This window comes from Sminthopsis crassicaudata, chromosome 6, assembly GCF_048593235.1.
Source record: "Sminthopsis crassicaudata isolate SCR6 chromosome 6, ASM4859323v1, whole genome shotgun sequence".
NCBI classification, from domain to species: domain Eukaryota; kingdom Metazoa; phylum Chordata; class Mammalia; order Dasyuromorphia; family Dasyuridae; genus Sminthopsis; species Sminthopsis crassicaudata.
Genome location: NC_133622.1, coordinates 558,443 through 577,610, shown reverse-complemented (window position 1 = coordinate 577,610; position 19,168 = coordinate 558,443). Strand labels below are relative to the sequence as shown.

Below are 19,168 nucleotides of genomic sequence, written 5' to 3'. Positions count from 1 at the left end.
AGTTGAAAAGTATGAGCTCATTGTGAGATGGACATTTTGTTCTGTGAAGTTGAAGACGGGCAGGGCTTTCTGCTTTCCAATGAAGGAAGGCTTTGGGAGGAGTTGGGCGCCATTGCTAGTACTGGATACGCTTGGGTACCATGGCTAGTACTGGACACCATTGGGCACCATGGCTAGCACTGGACACTGTTGAGCAGCATTGCTAATACTGGATGGGTGCCACTGCTATTACTGGATACTATTGGGTGCCATGGCTAGTACTGGACACTGTTGGACACCAAAGTACTGGACACCATTGGGTACCATGACTAGTACTGGATACCTTTAGACACCATTGCTAGTACTACTGTTGGGCACCATGGCTAGTACTGGACGCTCTTGGGTGCCTTTGCTAGTACTGGATACTGTTGGGTGCCATGGTGAGTACTGTACACCGCTGGGCGCCATTGATAGTACTGGACACTGTTGGGCACCATGACTAGTACTGGATACCTTTAGATGCCATTGCTAGTACTGAATACTGTTGGGCGCCATGGCTAGTACTGGATACCGTTGGGCACCATTGTTACTTCTGGATACTGTTGGGTACTATGGTTAGTACTGGACACTCTTGGGTGCCATTGCTAATACTGGATATTGTTAGGTAATATTGGTAATACTGATACTTTTAAGTGCCATTGTTGGCACTGGATACTTTAAGATGACATTGCTAGTACTACATACCGTTGGGTGCCTAGCCATGGCTAGTACTGGACACCTTTGGGCACCATTGCTAGTAATGGATACCTTTAGGCGCCATGGCTAGAAGTGGACACCGTTAGGCGCCATGGCTAGTACTGGATACTGTTGGGCCCCATGGGAAGTCCTGGACAACATTCAGTACCATTGCTAGTACTGGACACCATTGGGTGCCATTACTAGTACTAGACACTTTTCCAGTTTCAAAATTTTCTCTAGCTATCACTCAGTCCTGGAATTTTCTCTCCCTCTTCTAAAATCCCACCCTTTCCAAGGCCTCCTTAAAAATGGCACCTTCCCTCTGTGGATTATCTCCATTTTGTCTCACAAAGCACTTGTCCTCTCCCACTTGGGATCTCCTGGAGAGCCAGACTGCCTTTGCTTCTCAGTTGTGACTAGCACTTAGCACGCAGAGTCAGCACTTAGTAAATGCTTACTAAAAGAGTAGTCAATAATCAGTCTCTGAAAACCTGTTTCTGTGGGAAATTCATGACCTCAGAGGGAATTTCTTCTAATCACTAGGAAATTCTTCATTGTCCCAGTGCCCATGAGTTGTGTGACCTTGAGGCAGTCTCTTGCAATCTCAGTTTCCCCATCTATAAAATGGAGGTAACTCTATTTCACCTAGTGATGAGGAAAGTGCATTTGTTTTGTTTTTAATGTTAAACATTCTGGAGCTGAGAGGAGAGAGGCAGCCACACCCGCCTAAATGGGGGACAGAGTGGGACTAATTGACCTCAAAGCCAGGCAAGTCCCAGGCTGCAGTTCTCCAGTGCACAGACTGTCCCTTAAGCCCGCAGTGCTCTGTGTAAATTACAGAGATGGTGACCACTGGTCTGGGTAGAGGGCGTGCTCCTATCCAGGAGTTCCCTGTGCCCACGGCCTCCCAGGAGCGGCAGTGCTACTCATAGTTAGGTTGGTACAACATACAAAAGTCTGCCTTCCTACGACCTCCGTATTTGTGCTCCTTCTTTCCTTTGCATACAAAGGACACGAGACCATCATTCCTGTCCATAACAACTTCTTGGATATTTGCTAACAATACTAATGATACCTGAGATTTACGTAGCAGAAAGTTTACAAAGTGCTGTATAAGCGGTCCCCTTCTTCCCTTCAACCAGTTCTCATAGGACAGAGTGTGCGGTCCCCGCCGCCGCCATGCCCCTTGCCTTTGGGTATTCTCCCCGAAACCTGGGGTTTTCCTGGCCAGGCACTCTGCCTGTGCAATAATGGTCCTTCCTCTCTCCCCAACCCCACTTCGAAAAGCAAAATGTTATAGTTTGCTAAATGCAAATGCATCGAAACTGCCGAAAATTAGCCTGGCTGGGAGCAGTTGAGGGCTCTGAGGGACGTGGAAGGATCTCAAGGAGGGTTTTCAGCCGAATAAACCATACATTGTTCCCTCGGAAGCTACCTCCCCCCCCCCCCCCCCATTAGCCCAGGGAAGATGAATAAGATGAAATCCTCCTCTGACTTTAGAGAACCCGTTAACTCATAGCCGCCTGGGACAGAGAAGCCTCCGACTACAGAGAGCATGGGCGGGAGGGAGGGCGGCCGGGCTCGCGGGAGCTCAGAGATTCTAGGTATAAGGCTCCTTCGAGTTCCCGCCTTTTGCAGCCGAGGAAACTGAGGACGCGGAGAGGGAAGTGGCTCCGAGGGCCAGCTCCAGGGCGGTCTGGGAGAGCGGCATCCGGGAACCCGCTCCAATAAGGACGCCTGCTGCAGCAGGAGAGACCGGGTAGCCAAAGGAGACAAAGCTGGTACCCTGGAAGCCTCCCCCGGCGCTCGCAGCGTCCTCGCCCCAGCAACGCCCGCATTTCCCCAGCAGCGGCACCAAACTTTGCAGACGCTGTCTCGGGGGAACTTCCCAATATCCTGTGAGACCAGAGCTGGTCTTATCCCCATTTTGCAGAGGGGTAAAGCGAGGCTGAGGGAAACTAAGTGACTTGCTAGGCGTAGATCCCTAAGGAGGCCCCTTAGAGCCTCTCCGTGAGCGCCCCAGGAAGCTCTTTGGGGCTCTAGGGGGGCGCAGAGAAGATGCTGAGGAGCACTGGGGAGGGACTTTCATTCCTGGGAGTCCCCGTATCAAGGAAACGAGCGGAAAACCGGGAGGTAACGCACTCGCTGGGGGAGCCTTGCGCATCAAGCGCGGTGGCCAGAGGAGCTGTCCAACCTTATCCCCGAGCGCCCTCTCGTGGTCTTTGCGAGCACTGCAGCCTGCCTGACCCATGATGCTGGTTCCTGCCAGGGAGGAGGAGGAGGAGGAGGGAGAGGGGGACCAGCACCCCCCTCCCCCCAGCCACAGCACATCCCGCTTACGCCTGGCGGGGGCCCGGAGACCATCCCTCATTTTAACGAGGGAAATCCCGAAGATGAGGCAGGTCAGAAGTGGAAAGAAGCATCTAATTCCCGTCTCTCATTTAACGCATGAGGAAACCGAGGGATGGGGAGCAAAAGTTACTGGCCCGTGACCTAAATCATGCCCCGCGGATGTCGGGCCGCGGGGCCCTGGGAACAAAGAGCGGCTGGCGCCCCGGTCCCGGACGCGGAGCCCTGGGAGTGAGTTCCAGGTCTGAGCGCCCCCAACCTCACTGGGTTCCCACAGGAGGAAAAAAATAGGCTGAGAAAGCTGTAAATGGCTCCTAGGAGTCCACCTCTGACCTCTGACCCCGAAGGCCTCTGCCACGTGACCAGCAGCGGTGCAGCGGGCGCTTTGGGCTCTTGGATAAGTATCTTCTCTCCCCAACCTTGGCCGAGATCAATCAGCCCCTCGGAGCATCCTGAGGTTCTGCCCTCATTGGTCCATTAAGCAAGCGGGGACCAGAGACTTGGCCTGGCCAGCCAGAGGGTTCAAGGACCACCTGTGAGCCCACTTCCTCATCTCTACACCAGCAGGGGATCCCCAACTTTTAACTTAACGGTCCCTTTTTACCTTCACAAAATGGCATGGATTCCCAAGCGGTAGCATGCCTGGGAGAATATGTGAGGCGGCCGGGTGGCTCCGTGAGTGCAGGAGTCGGACCCCGAGTTAGGAAGGCGGAACGGCTCTCTTCACCTCTGCTCCTATAAGTGAAGCTGGGGTGATAACAGCTCCTACCTCCCCGAGTTTGGGGGGGGATGAAATTAAAAAAATACTCTGCAAAACCTAAGGCCCGTCATGAACGCTCCATCTCATCGCCATGACTATGAGACAAGGCCCTCCCCTCATGGAGCCGAGTACAGCAATAGTTCGTCTCTCAAGAGTCTTCATGGCTCTGGGGGGCATGATCACCCTATGGGATGGGGAGGACCGGCATGACTGTTCCCTTTTACAGAGGCTTACATGGCTCGTTGGACTTGTTCGAGGTCAAACAACACTCCCCGTTCTTTTTGTTCTACTAGCTTCTTTAGGAGCAATAAAGGCAAAGGCAGGAAGGAAAGACTCAGGATGGGGAGAGACATGGGCGATGAAAACAAGAATGGACAGGAGGAGAGGTTTTCTCTTTGAAAGGGCCCTTCTTCTTGAGACTAACATAGCCTGAAGGCAGCGGAAAGAGGAGAGGGGTTTTCTCTTGACCTCCTTTGCTCCATGGCTAAAATGTGCAAGTCGCATCAGGTAAACCCTAAGATCCCTTTTTGCACTCCGGGTCGGAAGGCGTTGCTGCTGCCGGCCTTCTGCTATTCCATAGTTTCTGGGTCTGGTCTGGCATTCCTGCCGCCACCGTTCTGGGATATTGTAGTGCTGTAGGAGTGGAGCAGCGTGGGAGAGGAGGACGGAGGGGGCCACAAGTGAGAGCTCGAGCTCACCTGAAGAGGTCCAGGCAGGGTTCTGGAAACAACGGAATGGAGCAGGTGCTAACGACTCTGGCACTTTTCCTGGAGTATTTGGAAGAGGCAGATAAGAGCCCTAGTGAGAGGTAGGAAGTCTCCTGAGGTCAAGGCTTCCCCACTCTACCCTTCTTGTATTCTGACTGTGGACAGCAGGCTCAGCTCAGGGCTTAAAGGAGTGGTTGGGAAAAGGTCCTTTGCATGTGATAAATACTGGCAGTGACTGCTAAAGAAGGGACTTCACAGGAGGAGGAGATCCTCATAGGTCAGGGGAAGGGGCCAAATGAGCCAAGAAAGACCACATCCCCCGATCCACAAAGCCAGACACACCTACAAACTGCATTTCCAGTACAGAGGCAAAATGGGACAATTCCTTCCCGCCATCTCCCCTGGATGATCCCGGCTCACTGCTTATTGGGAGGAGTCTCTCATTGTGTCTGATAACGGACCACAAGAAGCCCCTGATGTGCCCTTTCAGAAATGCTTGGATGGCCAGAAAAGCCAAAGGAGGTTTTCTACTCCCTGCTTAGATTGGATAACGACTCATCAGAGACTGTCTGACTCCAACGTTGCCTGGAGGAGAGATCCAAGTAGCTTTGCTACTCCCAGGAAAATTAGAATCCTATCAAATGGAAAGGGCTCTGGGTTCCAGGAACTGGGGGACCAGCTCTACTTTCTCCATCCAGCAAGGAGTGACTTCAGGGAGAAGGCATGGTGGAATATGTCCCGATGGCGGACAAGGAGGAAGACACATCAGTCCCCAACAAGAAGAGACTAGGGCTAAAAGAGGGGCTGCTGTAGGGGACTGAAAATGTTGGAGAAAGGGTGCCATAGCTGAAAGGGAGCACCAAGCTCTAAAGGGCTGAGAGGGAGCACCAAGCTCTAAAGGGCTGAGAGGGAGTACCAAGCTCTAAAGGGCTGAGAGGGAGCACCAAGCTCTAAAGGGCTGAGAGGGAGCACCAAGCTCTAAAGGGCTGAGAGGGAGCACCAAGCTCTAAAGGGCTGAGAGGGAGCACCAAGCCCTAAATTAGGGCCTTCAGACAAAGAACATCTGGACAGCAACTGAAGTCTCCTCCTTCCCTCTTTCCCACCTCCCCACAGCCAAGCTGTTTCCTGTCCTCTTGCCTTTGCCTTTGTAACATGTCTTGTATGTGTTCTCTTCTCTCCTGTGACTGCCTCCCAGGGGCAGATACTTCTCACCTCACATCTGGATTATCTCAATAGCCTTTTGGGGGTCCTCAAGTCCCTCCCCAGTGTAGTCTATCCTCCATTTGGCTGCCCAAATCATTTTAGTGATGGACTATGACTAGTGAATATAATGCCAGGGATTTTACTTGTGTGTGGAGCTGCTAAGCTGCTCTTTCTACCGAGTACATCCTTCAGCTTGGAGAATTTGCTGAATTACTGAAAGGATCCCTCTGCCCAAATATCTCAGAGGCAGAACTTGATCTCAGGTCATCCTGACGCTGAGATTTGCCGTTTTCCCATCATACTGAATTACCATAACTATTACTACAATTCTTCCTTCTTTATTTTTTCTCCTCCTCCTGTTCTTTTCCTCCTTCTATTCTTCTTCCTACTCTTTGTCTTCTTTCTACTACATCTACCATGTCTACTCCTCCTCCTATTACCATTCCTTCTCTTCCTCCTCCTCCTTCTCCTTCTACTACTACCTCTACACTATTCCTCCTCCTCCTATTACCACTCCTTCTCTTCCTCCTTCTCCTTCTACTACTACCTCTACACTATTCCTCCTCCTCCTATTACCACTCCTTCTCTTCCTCCTTCTCCTTCTACTACTACCTCTACACTATTCCTCCTCCTCCTATTACCATTCTTCCTCCTCCTACTACTACCTCTCCTACTATTCCTACTACTACTACTACTATTACTATTCATCCTTCTCCATTTACTCCTCCTCCTTCTCCTACCACCTCCACACTGTTCTTCCTACTAGTACTATGACCACTCCTCCTCCTACTACCTCTCCTACTATTCCTCCTACTACTATTACTATTCATCCTTCTCCATTTACTCCTCCTCCTTCTCCTACTATCTCCACACTGTTCTTCCTACTAGTACTATGACCACTCCTCCTCCTCCTACCTCTCCTACTATGCCTCCTACTACTACTAATAGCACTCTTCCTCATTCTTCTCCTCCTCCTCCATCTACTCCCCCCCTACTATTACCATTCCTCCTCCTCCTTCTTCTATTACCTCTACACTTCCTCCTCCTACTCTTCCTACTACTAGTACCACTCCTCCTTTTCCTCCTCCTCCTATCTCTCCCACTATTCCTACTCCTACTATGACCACTTCTCCTCCTGCTACTAACTTCCTACTATGCCTCCTCCTACTATTACCATTCTTCCTCTTCCTCCTCCTACTACCTCTTCACTGTTCCTCCTCCATTACCACTCCTCCTCCTCCTTCTCCTTTTCCTAACTACCTCTACACTATTTCTTCTCCTCCTCCTATTGCCACTCTTCCTCCTCCTCTTCCTACCTCTCCTACTATTCCCAGTACTACCATTGCCACTCTTCCTCTTCCTGTTCCTCCTTCTCCTAATACATCTACACTGTTCCTCCTCATACTATTACCACTTCTCTTCTTCCTTCCCCTCTTCCTCCTCCTGTTCCTGTTCCTTATGGCACTTCTTAAGCACTTCTCCCATTCAAGTTCATATCCCATTCATTTGAATATGTGTCTTCTGAGGATGAGGGGGGAGAGAGGGAAGAGGAACCCAGCTTTATGATTCTCCATTGAACACAGGAGGTGCCTAATAAATATTTGCTGAAGGAACAAATGAAGGAGTGATCGAGCAGATGAATAAATATACTTGCAGCAGAGGGCCTTTCTACTTTAAATCAGTGAAAAATTATTTATTTGTGGGCACCCCCAGGAGGCAAGGCAAGGAAAACAAGCCTCTGGCGGAATGGGGACGCAGCCAAAAATGACGAGTTGAAAAGCAAGCCCCGGACCCACTTGGGATCCCCAGGAGAGCCCTTCCACTCCATGGGGGGCCTTCTCTCCCTGAGGCTTCGATGAAGAACTCTACTTTGGAACCCAGACTGAGAAGGCTTCACAGTGGGAATAGGCGTCCTCCCCCAAGGGACAACTGGAAGGACCCCCAAGAGCCCATTTTTCCTTAAATCGTGGAATTCCCGTGTAAAGAAACTTTCACCTTAAGCTGCAAAGTCTCCCAAAGGGGCTAGAGCTGAAATCTTCATAAGAATCCCAAATTCTGTGGGCCTTTCCACTTTAAAGCAGGGAACTGTGGGTAGGAAGCCCGTGGGAGAGTTGGAGAGAACGGGACTTAAGTGTGGCTTCCGACGCGTGACTGGCGTCACCCCATTTTTAACCTTTCAGTCGCCCCAACTACGCATAGCGGCCTAAGTGTCTGTTCTGCATTGTAGAGAGAAGCGTCCTGGGGAAGTGTGTGTGTTTGTGGGGGGGGGGGGGGGTTCCCTTTCCAATGAAATGATTCATCTGGTCTCCCAAACGAACTTTTAAGGAAGCCTTGCTCACCATGGTACTGAGGGAGACCTTGTGCTTTCCCCAGATGACTTTGGAAGGGAAGCCGTGAAGAGTGGGGACATTCTTCAGGTTTTTATACGTGGGGAAGCTGAGTAACATGCCTCCATAAGGCAGCCCTTCCCCCCTCTGCCTTTGACCACACCCTGAGGGGCCTGAGATCATCTCCTGGTTCCCTTGCCATTCCTAGCGTTGTCCTCCTCCTCCTCCCAGCTGCGACATCTCTCCCCTCCTCCTCCCAGCTGGGGCATCTCCCCCGTCCTTCTCCTCCCAGCTGGCACATCTCTCCCCTCCTCCTCCCAGCTGGGTCACCCCCGTCCTCCTCCTCCCAGCTGGGTCACCCCCATCCTCCTCTCCACTGGAGCATCCCCTTCCCCCCAGCTGGCCCCATCATCCCCCTCCTCTCAGGCCTAGGGCTCCTGGAAGATGCTCCCTGGTCCTTCTGCCTCCTGGTGCGCTTGGCTGCCTTGGAGTCCCAGAGAAAGTCCCCCTTTCTACAGGAGATCTTCCCCTCGCCCTTCATGGCTCCCCTTTGGGGGTTATCTCAGTTTGCCCCATTAACAGCGGGGTTGCTGCAGGGCTGTTGGGGTGGATCTCCGGCGCAGCATCGCCCCTGGCTCCCAGTGCGAGGTGGATGGAGGCTGGTTGGTGGTTAGTGACACAGTTCCGACCCCTGACCCAGGATAGGACCCGATGATAACTAGGGAGCTTCAGAATGAGAACAGGCTTAACTGGGCCGACTCGTAGGCTCGTTCTACAGCAAGTAGAGGGACTTGCTGAGGGTCACTCAGGTGGGCGGGAGTGGGAGACCCAATGGTCGGCCGCTATTCTAAGGTCTCCGTGGTGTGGGACAGGCCCATTATACTTGTGTACCTCGCGGCTTGCTCCAGGATGGATTCTGTGGGGAGCACACACATACACACCCACAAACACGCACACATATACACACGCACAGATGTACACACACGTACATAGACACAAGCACACACGCGCACACACACACATACACACCACCACCACTACTGAGATCATAGAACTCTTAAGCTGGAAGACGATTGACTGACCACCTGGAACCGCCGTTTCTCAGGAGGCCCCTGAGCACCCCCGCCTTCCAGTCCTTCAGTTCAGAGATAAGAGGAAGCTCGGAGACCCCTCACTCCCGCCGTCCATCTCAGGGAGGCAGAAGCTGAAAGCCTGGGAAAGCCAGTGGGCGACCTCACGCACAGGGTGCAGGAGGTGCCGGCCAGCGGGGAGGGCCCGAAGCGAGGCCGGCGCGTGCTCACACGACTCACAGGCATCCACATCATTCAGCAGGTGAAGCTCGGCACAAATGTGGCGATTTGGGAAATGGCCAGCTACGCCCAGGCACGCTCCAGCAAGGAAGGCAGCTCGGGCACCCTGCCGTAGTTTCCCCTAATTTGGGGCTAAATCTGAGCTTCCTCTGCGTGGCAGCGCCCGGTCCAAGCAATCTGACGCGGGGAGGATTCCACAGCCGAGCCGACCGCCAGAAGAGAGAGGCTGCCCCTGGGGGTGGCAGGGAGCACCTGACAAGCAATCTCCCGACCTGGGACCACCTGGGACATTTCAGTCAATTCAGTCCAGCTCAGAAACATTATTCGAGGCTTCCAGTCTGCCAGGCGCTCTGCCAGATGCTGGAGAGCCAATAGGAAAAACCAAACGGTCCCAACCTTCGAGGGGCAGGGCCTTGAACCTAGCTAATGGATGACAGGAGAAAGGAGAACTCGAGCTTGGTGATCCAAAAATAGCCAAAGAAGCAAAAGTAGTCTGTGGAGGGCTCGCAAAAGGCTTCAGGAAACAGCCACGTGAGCTGAGCCTTGGAGGAAGGCAGGAACGCCACTGTCTGTGCCCTGCCTGTGTCCCCGCAGCAAGAGGGACTGCGCCAGTGGACTGATTGAGAGTGGGGATGGAAATGCGCAAAGGCGGAGGCCCCGAACTGCTCTCCATGAAAACTGGGCCCCATTTAAGAGCGCTGGAAGGAGAGATCTTTCCAGAAAGCTGGGAGGGGAGGTGAAAGCCAGACTCCGTAGTGCTGGGAGCAGCAGTGTGAAGAATCCCCCTTTTAAACTAACAGGGAGCCAGGGAAGGTTTGAGAAGAGAGGACTGAAATGGGGAGTGCTTCAGGAAGTTATCTTGGCAGCTGTAAAAGAGAAATTGGGAGCTGCTGGGGGAAAGAGAATGAAGCAATGGCAGAAGCCGGAGGGAATGGGGAGGAAACTGAAATCGGGTAGGGGCCACCTACGCGAGCTGAGAAAAGGTCCACCAGAGAGACTGGAGAGGCAGAAACGGCAGGACCTGGAAACCACTGAAATACGAGGGGGGTGAAAGAGGAAAGGGGCCACAAGAAGGCTGCTGCTTCAAGGCTGTCTGACTAGAAGCTTGTAGGGACATTTGGGGATGGAGCCCACTTGGAAGGGAGGAGGCTAAGTGCCCTCTGGACATGCCAATGGACTGTCCAAGGGAGAGGAAAGGAGCCAGGTTGAAGAAAGACTGTCACGAGGCACGTCAATTTAGCCTTATCTTCCTAAGGCACCAGGAAAGTGGTGGGAAGCGAGGGGATGGAGATCATCCAGATGAGACACCCAGGATTCCAGACGAGGGCTGATTGTTTCATCCTCTTCTTCCTCTTTGTTAGGAGCCCAGACACCAAGGCCCTGATTCAGGCACAGGTTGGCCTTTGTCTCCCTCTACATTCTTTTGTCCTGCTTTTCTGCTTGAAAGCAAACAGTGGCTAGTAACGAATCCTGGGACACCCTCCCCCCCAGAAACTAATCCCTTGGGCAACATCGGTCCTGGCCCAACTGGTCTCTTGTGACCTCTTGGCTTATACCTGCCTCTCCTTTCTTGGCCAAAAAGGTAGGGACTCTCTCAGACCCTCCCCTCTTCTCTTTGGTCAAAAGGAGAAAATGTCAAGATATTAGGAGGTAGCTTGCTTTCCAGAGCCAAGACTCCCAAGTTTGGCACAACACTCATCCTTTGCTCTCGGCCTTTGGATGATCTCATCCTCTGGCAAATTCACAATTATTGCGCTGCTTTGACTAGCACCAAGCTGGGACAAGCACCCATGTTCCGGTCATGAAGTCCTGCCTCGAATCACACTTATCTCATTGTTCTGTTACCCTCCTTGTCAGGGCTACCGTGTGGCCCTGGGCAGAGAGATTGCGCTTTAGCCCCAATGGAGTGGGTCTCACACCAGGACCGGGGCACAGCGCATGTGTCTCTGCTTGTAAGCCACTTCCCTGGCATTGGAATTATACTTTTGTCTGATTCCTGACTGTCCAGTGTCTAGCCCTCTCTGTCTGGCTCCAGCCACGCACAGGTTAGGGGCCATTTCTGTCCGACTGACATACTGTCAGTCGGACAGAAATGGCCCCCTAGGCCACAGCCTGCCGCTGTTTGATGGCAGAAAACGGCCCTTACCCTCTCTAACTGAAGCAGCATTGGGAGTCAGAGGACCGCTGCTTGATGTGTGTATAATCGATCTCTACCAGACATCAACTCAAGTATCACAGCACAGCAGAAGGCGCTGAGCTTCTGGGGTGAGGGCCCAGCTTGAAAGCTCTGCTCTTGAAGACTAGGACCCTGCCCTGGACCCGCTTTGGTGGTGGGCTCACCGTGGACCAGCTCATTGGTCTCTTCTACCTCTGAAGTCATGGTGGAGCCAGGATTGGGACAGAAGGCCTCCAGCCTTGTGTTCTCTGGTCAAATCCAGGAGCTCTTTCAGCCACATACACCACGTGGAAAGTGCACATCGGATTGTTTAAGCCTTAATCAGTGGCTGAAAGATCTACTTGGGTATGGACAAACCTCAAAGACAAGCTTGGGAGGGAGGGGGCTTCACACCAGAAAGCGTCCCTCCAAAACTCCTGACCAATCACAGGATTTCAGTTCGAAGTGGAGACCATCTAGTCTAATCCCTCCAAGTGGCAGAGGACGACATTGAGGACTATTTAGGTCCAATAGTAACACCCACTAGGAAAGTACTTCAAATTCTGGTCTCCTGAGTCAATGCTCTTTAGGTTTCCTCCTCTGGAAGTGAGGTAAGTAGTGGAAGTGGGAGTTGTAGAGACCTGAATTCAAATCCTGCCTCAGACATGTAGAAGCTGTGTGACTCTAAGAAAATGATTGAACCTTTCTCAGTCTAATGTATTCGTTTGTGAAATAGGGATAATAATAACCACCACCTCCCAGGACTGTTGAAAAGATGGAGGGACATGACCTCTATAGTGTTAGATATTACTGCGATCAATATTTGTACTTTATCTCCCTGGAGCATTGTAAGGATCATTGGAGATGATGTCAAAATGTACAAGGTGCTAGGTAAAGGCGGCTTCCTGGTGTAGCAGAGGAAAAGGAGAGATTCAGATATACAGATACCACATCCCTTAGGAAACGAAGCAGTCCTGTGGCTCCTAGAAGGAAATGGTGCTGTCCCAAGGCCCAGCTGAGAGTCCTGGATCCAGATTTCCACTCATTAGTATTTATTGCCTTAACAATTGCTGTCAACATGTCTCCGGAGAAGGAATCACGGGAGGCAAACCTAAATTTAGAAACCTTCTAAGTGACAAACATTCCAGTGTAGTCAGGAAACTATTTATGGAAAGCCAATCTGCATTCGAGATTTTTAGCCCAAAGGCAAAAGATCCTTCCCAAAACCCAAAGACAGAACGAAGACAAAGGCTGAAAATTTGTCAGAGATAATACATTTTCAAAATACAAAATCTTTGACACAGTCTGCCTGGACATTATCAGCTGGCCACTGCTGCTATTACCATGGACCTCCCTACCAGAGTCCTGAGTGGCTAAAAACATGAGAATTTCAGAAAAATCGTGCTTTAAAATCAAATGACTCTAAAAGATTTCATTACCAGGCAAACACAGCTACCTTCTCTGGAGCCACACAGACAAAAACACCTCTCTCAAGGCCATTAAAACAGCTCTGGTAGTGAATCACTTGTATTTACCAAGGCCCATTGTGGAAAAGCAGCACAGCTGGAAAACAGGAGAGTAGCTCTCTCCCTCAGGGCAATGAGGAGTTTATGAAGTTGACAATAACTTCAGGAAGAATGATCCTCCATGGAGGCTAAGCAAAACCTCCAAAGGGAGGCCGCCCATTATCTTGATGAGCAAAGCTTTTCATAAGCAGACACTTTCTTTGCCCACATGTAATGTCACAGGATCTCACCACTTCCAAGTTGGAAAAGACTTCTGAAGTTAGCAAGTCCCACACCCACTTGACCTCTCGAACCTCCAAGCAACTGATCATTCTGTATTCCCTGGGAGACCTTCAGGAGCCTGAGCCAGATCTCTCAGCCCTCAGATCAGCCAGATCTCTCTGTTGGTCTTGCAGGAAAAACCAACTTAAAGTGACAAAGAGAAGCATGGAGTTGGCAGCAGGTATGAAAGGAAACTAATTATGGGAAAATGTATCTGCAGTCCAGAGTTCTGTCTTCCGTGCTGGCTTTTGCAACTTTGGTGGAACAGTTATTCACTGCCTGGGACTCCACTTCCTAATCTGTAAAACTAAAGGACTGGACTTGACGATCTCCAAGTTTCCTTCCAAGCCTACTTTATTAGCGCAGCCTGCAAAATGCTGCCCCTGACAACATCTTGCAGCATCTCCCATGCCCCCCTACTGTTAGGATTACTAAGTGAGAACTCAGGTTGTCTGGATAGTGACAAGGTGAGAATTCAGGTTGGACAATTACAAGGTGAGAACTCAGGTTGACTTGATGGAAGGAGCAAGCTCATTGGCTGAAGTGGTTCTTCCCAGAAGCCCTTGCATTATCCCATGCCCATTCTCTGGGAGGATAAAAAGCAACAGTGGGCCTGCTCCTTCCATCAAGTCAACCTGAGTTCTCACCTTGTAATTGTCCAACCTGAATTCTCACCTTGTCACTATCCAGACAACCTGAGTTCTCACTTAGTAATCCTAACACCCTACCTCCTTCACCACCTAATGCAACTAGTGATTGGAGCTAGAGACATACTCAGGAAATGGTTGTCTATGATAACCTTGGATGAGGAAAGAATCCCCCGCTCCCCAAGACAGCCCATTTAAATTTGGATGTCTCACACTAGGATTTCTTTTCCTTAAATCAAGCCGAAATGTGCTTCTCTGCTCATTACCTCGGGTGCTCATATCATATCATGTGGGAACAAATGGAATAACTCAAATCCCTCTTTCAGATGCCACTAGGAAGCTTTGGTATCCCCAGTTGATCTCAGATTTAGGATCCAGAGTCCCAGTTCATTCCACTGGGGTCAGGTTTGTTGTGGCTGGTTTGGTTTGGTTTTGCTTTACATTACAAACAACACACTGTGATTTTCACCTTGGAAAACGGAAAAAACACCGAAAATACTTAGTCTAGAACAAAAGAAGACAGAGCAGGTGCCATAAAGTCTCTTCATGGCTGTGTGTGGGAAAGGGATTAAGTTTGTGCTTTGTGCTGAAAGGCAAGACTCATACCAGCAGCTTGAAATTTTAGGGAGAGAAAGCAGTTCAATAGAAGAATCATCACAGGTTCTAATTTCTAAGGAGAGAGAACCTTGGGAGCCCCTTAATCCAATCTCTTCTTTTTGCAGCTTAGAGGGTGAGTGAGTTGCCTAGAATAGCAAGTCAATGTCAGAAAGAGTATTTGAATCGTGCTTTCTCCTGATGTTTTACCACACCAGCTAAGCCTTTTTCTAATACTTAGAGAGAGGGGAGAAAGAGTGCCCCAAGGAAGAGAGGTCCCCGTCCCAGGAGTTCTTCATTAGCTGATGCCCTGCTCGGCCGTGCTGGAGACAGGAGGCATGGCCTGGAGAAGAGTTATTCCGCGATTCTCGGAGTTTCTGACCAGAGAGAACCCCGCCCCCAGGTTGTTATGGATGGTTCCCATGTTCCATCACAGGACAGTATCTCCCGAGCTGTACGTATGTAAAACACTACAGCCTTCTATAAAGAATCGCAGCGCTGTCACTATGTAGTTGTTGAGGGAGGAATGAGCCATTTCCTATGCTGTTTCACAAATAAAAGAGCAGAATTTTTAAATGGGCGTGAATGGAAGTCAACTAGTTCTAGAAAAAGAAAATAAATGGATCCAATTCATTTCAAGAGGAAGAGAGAGAAGTGTGCACCGTTCATAGTACATGGAAGGCTAGTTGGTCAAGAAATGGTTTTACTTTTCTGCAATATTCTCTCCTGCTCCCTGTTTTTGCTGATGCAAAATTAAAAAAAGAAAAAAAGGTTTCTCGGTGCCTAGAAACACACTTGGCTGCAGATGGCGTTTCCTTTTAAGACTTTGCAGCATTCGAATGCCTGGAGTCATCCTCCCATTTCTCAGGGCTGTTCTGACCACACAATCTTGCCCCTATTGGAGTAAGCCATTTCTCAGCAGTTCCTGCCATCTGGAAAACCCTTTTAGCAGCTCTGCCTACTGAGCCTGGGTTCTCTTCCAAATCTCAGCCGAAAGCAGACTGTTGGGCTTTTTGTTTGGGGGACTTTTTTGAGGGGGGGGAACCAGGTTCATTTTGCTTACACATCTCTCTCAGCGGGCCCTCCTTCAGCTACTACCTCTGACTGCGAGCAAGGACCATCTTCCCCTGGGCCTCAGTTTCCCAGAGGGGCCTGGGGGGGAGGGGTGGACAAGATAATCTCAAATCTTTTTGACCTCTGGGAGTCCACAATTCCAAACGCAGCGACTTCGAGTTCAGAAGGGCCTAGGAGATCGAGTTCCTCATTTTACAGCGAAGGAAACTGAGGGACGGAGACGACAAGTGACAAGTGTAATTCGCGAGGAAAGCACTTCCCCCACAGTTCTATAGTTCTGCTCTCGATTGCCCCCAGCACTCGGGGAACGTGGCCCGAAACGACTAACCACAGCGTTTCCCCGCCCTCTCTGCTCCCAGCTCTCCCCCCGGGCGGAGGAGCCGGGACCCGGCTCCGGCGCTCTCCGGAGCTCTCTCCCCGATCCCGTCTGCGGCCGCTGCCCGTTCTTCCGTCCCCCCTAGCCCCTCACACCCACTTCGCTTTCAGCAGCCGAGGACCCCCCCCCCCAGCCCTTCGGCTTTCCGGGAGTTCCAACGGGGTGGACGCGGGCGGTGGAGGCGCGGCGTCCCCGCCTTCTCCCCCGCCCCGAGCGGACCGTGGGGGCCGCGGCCCTTACCTTCGGAGACTTCCAGCTCGGCGGTCCCTCGGAGCTGATACAAGCACCAGTCCGGCCGCTCCTCGCCCGCGGGGCCGCCCGCCAGCAAACAGCCCAGGGAAAGCGCGGTCAGGGCCGGGGGCCGCGGCTCGGGCCCCGCGCCCGCCGCCCCGCGCTGCGGGGGCACGGCTCCGGGGGAGCCTGGCATGGGGGGCCGCGGCTGGGACAGGGGCTGGGGGAGGGGCGGGCAAACCAAAGCAAAGAGGAGGGAAAGAGCGCAGCGGCTACCCCGGCTTCTGAGCCCTGAGCGTGGCGGGAAGGAGCGCGCCCGGGCTGCTTTCGCGGGCAGAGCCCAGGGCTCCCTGGGCGGGCGCCCCTCCCGCCGCCGGCCCTCCCCCGCCCCCGCCGCCTCCCTCCGGCTTGGCCGCGTCCTTCCTCCTCCCGGCGGGGCCGGCTGGTGCAGGCGGCCAGCGCTCGGCGGAGCAGCTGCCCGGGGGAGGAAGCGGGGGAGGACGGCGAAGGCTGGAGGCAGGGAGGCGGCTCCCGCCCAGAGCGGGCCCCGCCCGGAGGGCGGGGAGGGACACCGGGCTCCCCTCCGGGTTCGCAAAGTGGCGTTCGCCCCCTCGGCTCCGCCACAGCGGCCGGAAGGCTCACCGAGGGGCAGCCCGCCAGGGCCTCTTTCCCGGAGAGGAAGCCGGGGGAGCGGGCGCCCCGCAGGCCTTCAGCCCGCCGCCGAGCCGAGGCTGGCCCTGCGGCCGAGGCCGGCTCCGCGTCCGGGGCTCGGGAAGAGGCCCTGGCTCCGATCCCGTCTCGGGAAGTCAGGTGGCTCCTGGCTAAAGCGAGGCGCGCCTCGCCGGGTCTCCTGGGCTCCGAGCAGCCTTTTCTTCCTTCCTTGGGTGTGGGGACGGAGAAGTTCCGGGGAGCCTGTTCAGTGTCCGCAATGGCCCCTCCCGGCCGGCAGCCTCCCCCGAGGAGGGAGGCGCCCGGCTCTCTTTGGACCAGGCTGACTTCTGTGGCCCAAGTTCTTAGCGAAAGAGAAAAGCGGGGATGGGAGACTATTTCTTACCCTCCATCCGCTACCGGAGGATGAAGGGCTTCTTTTCCCCTCTGTCGAGTTCTGGCTCCGAGCTCCGGGGGCCGGCAGAGTTCTGGCTTAGAGATCTGGGGGTCGGCAGAGTTCTGGCTCCGAGCTCCGGGGGTCGGCGGAGTTCTGGCTCAGTCGGCAGAGTTCTTGCTCCGAGCTCCGGGGGTCGGCAGAGTTCTGGCTCCGAGTTCCGGGGGTCCGCAGAGCTCTGGCTCTGAGCTCCGGGTGTCAGCGGAGCTCTGGCTCAGTCGGCAGTGTTCAGGCTCCGAGTTCCGGGGGTCGGCAGAGTTCTGGCTCCGAGCTCCGGGGGTCGGCAGAGTTCTGGCTCAGTCGGCAGAGTTCTGGCTCCGAGCTCCGGGGGTCGGCAGAGTTCTGGCTTAGAGATCTGGGGGTCGGCAGAGTTCTGGCTCCGAGCTCCGGAGGTCGGCAGAGTTCTGGCTTAGAGATCTGGGGGTCGGCAGAGTTCTGGCTCCGAGCTCCGGGGGTCGGCAGAGTTCTGGCTTAGAGATCTGGGGGTCGGCAGAGTTCTGGCTTAGAGATCTGGGGGTCGGCAGAGTTCTGGCTCCGAGCTCCGGGGGCCGGCAGAGTTCTGGCTTAGAGATCTGGGGGTCGGCAGAGTTCTGGCTCCGAGCTCCCGGGGCCGACAGAGTTCTGGCTCAGTCGGCAGAGTTCTGTCTCCGAGCTCCGGGGGTCGGCAGGGTTCTGGCTCAGAGCTCCGGGGGCCGGCAGAGTTCTTGCTCCGAGCTCCGGGGGCCGGCAGAGTTCTGACTCCGAGATCTGGGGGTCGGCAGAGTTCTGGCTCAGTCGGCAGAGTTCTTGCTCCGAGCTCCGGGGGTCGCCAGAGTTCCGGGGGGCCGGCAGAGTTCTGGCTCGGGGACCACACCCGCGCTCCCTAAGGAGCAGACCTACCGAGACACGAGATTCCCCCACACCGAAACCATTCCCGGCATTCCTCTTGGATTGCTTACCTCAAAACTCTGAGCCAGAACTCCGCCGACCCCCGGAGCTCGGAGTCAGAGCTCTGCGGACCCCCGGAGCTCGGAGCCAGAACTCTGCCGTCTGAGCCAGAACCCTGCCGACCCCCGGAGCTCGGAGCCAGAACTCTGCCGACGGAGCAAGAACTCTGCCGACCCCCAGATCTCTAAGCCAGAACTCTGCCGACCCCCGGAGCTCGGAGCAAGAACTCTGCCGACTGAGCCAGAACTCTGCCGGCCCCCGGAACTCGGAGCCAGAACTCTGCCGTCTGAGCCAGAACTCCGCCGACCCCCGGAGCTCGGAGTCAGAGCTCTGCCGGGCCCCGGAGCTCGGAGTCAGAACTCTGCCGGCCCCCGGAACTCGGAGCCAGAACACTGCCGACTGAGCCAGAACTCCGCTGACCCCCGGAGCTCAGAGCCAGAGCTCTGCGGACCCCCGGAACTCGGAGCCAGAACTCCGCCGACCCCCAGAGCTCGGAGCCAGAACTCCGCCGACCCTCGGAGCTCGGAGCATAGGAAGATAAGGAAACTGAGGTCTAGAGGTGTCCAAAGTCAAACGCGCAGCGAACTCCAGAGTTGGGCTCCAACCCAGCTCCCCTTCTGACTACCCCCGTTTCCGGGGTGACTAAGCTGGGAAGGGATGAACCCGAAGGCTGCCCTGAGGCTGGGAACCCCCCCTGTACCCCGCAAACCCGTCCTCACCCCGTCTCCTTAGTGACTGAAAAGTCACCGCAGATATTATTCCGTTAGATTTTTTTCACCTACCTTTGGGCCTCCTTTCAAATGCAAATCTTGGAAAAGTAAGTCACTTCTTTTGCACCGCAGTGCTAAGGAGGCTTTTGGAGCAGAGCCCTCCCAGCCGCCCTTGAGCCTTTCTTCTAACCC

At 53.6% G+C, this 19,168-nt stretch overlaps 1 protein-coding gene across 2 annotated transcripts in view; it reads right to left on the bottom strand.

Annotated features, from left to right (window-relative positions):
- The window catches only part of PPP2R2C (protein phosphatase 2 regulatory subunit Bgamma), a 312,010-nt gene extending 295,067 nt beyond the window's left edge, over positions 1 to 16,943 (bottom strand). Inside the window, exon 1 of one of the 2 annotated variants that reach the window (XM_074276435.1) lies at positions 16,247 to 16,943. In XM_074276435.1, the coding sequence (XP_074132536.1) occupies positions 16,247 to 16,433 (187 nt within the window). In that variant the 5' untranslated portion in view covers positions 16,434 to 16,943. The remainder of the gene's footprint in view (positions 1 to 16,246) is intronic. The other variant, XM_074276438.1, reaches the window with a different exon arrangement.
- Between the last annotated feature and the right edge of the window lie 2,225 nt (positions 16,944 to 19,168).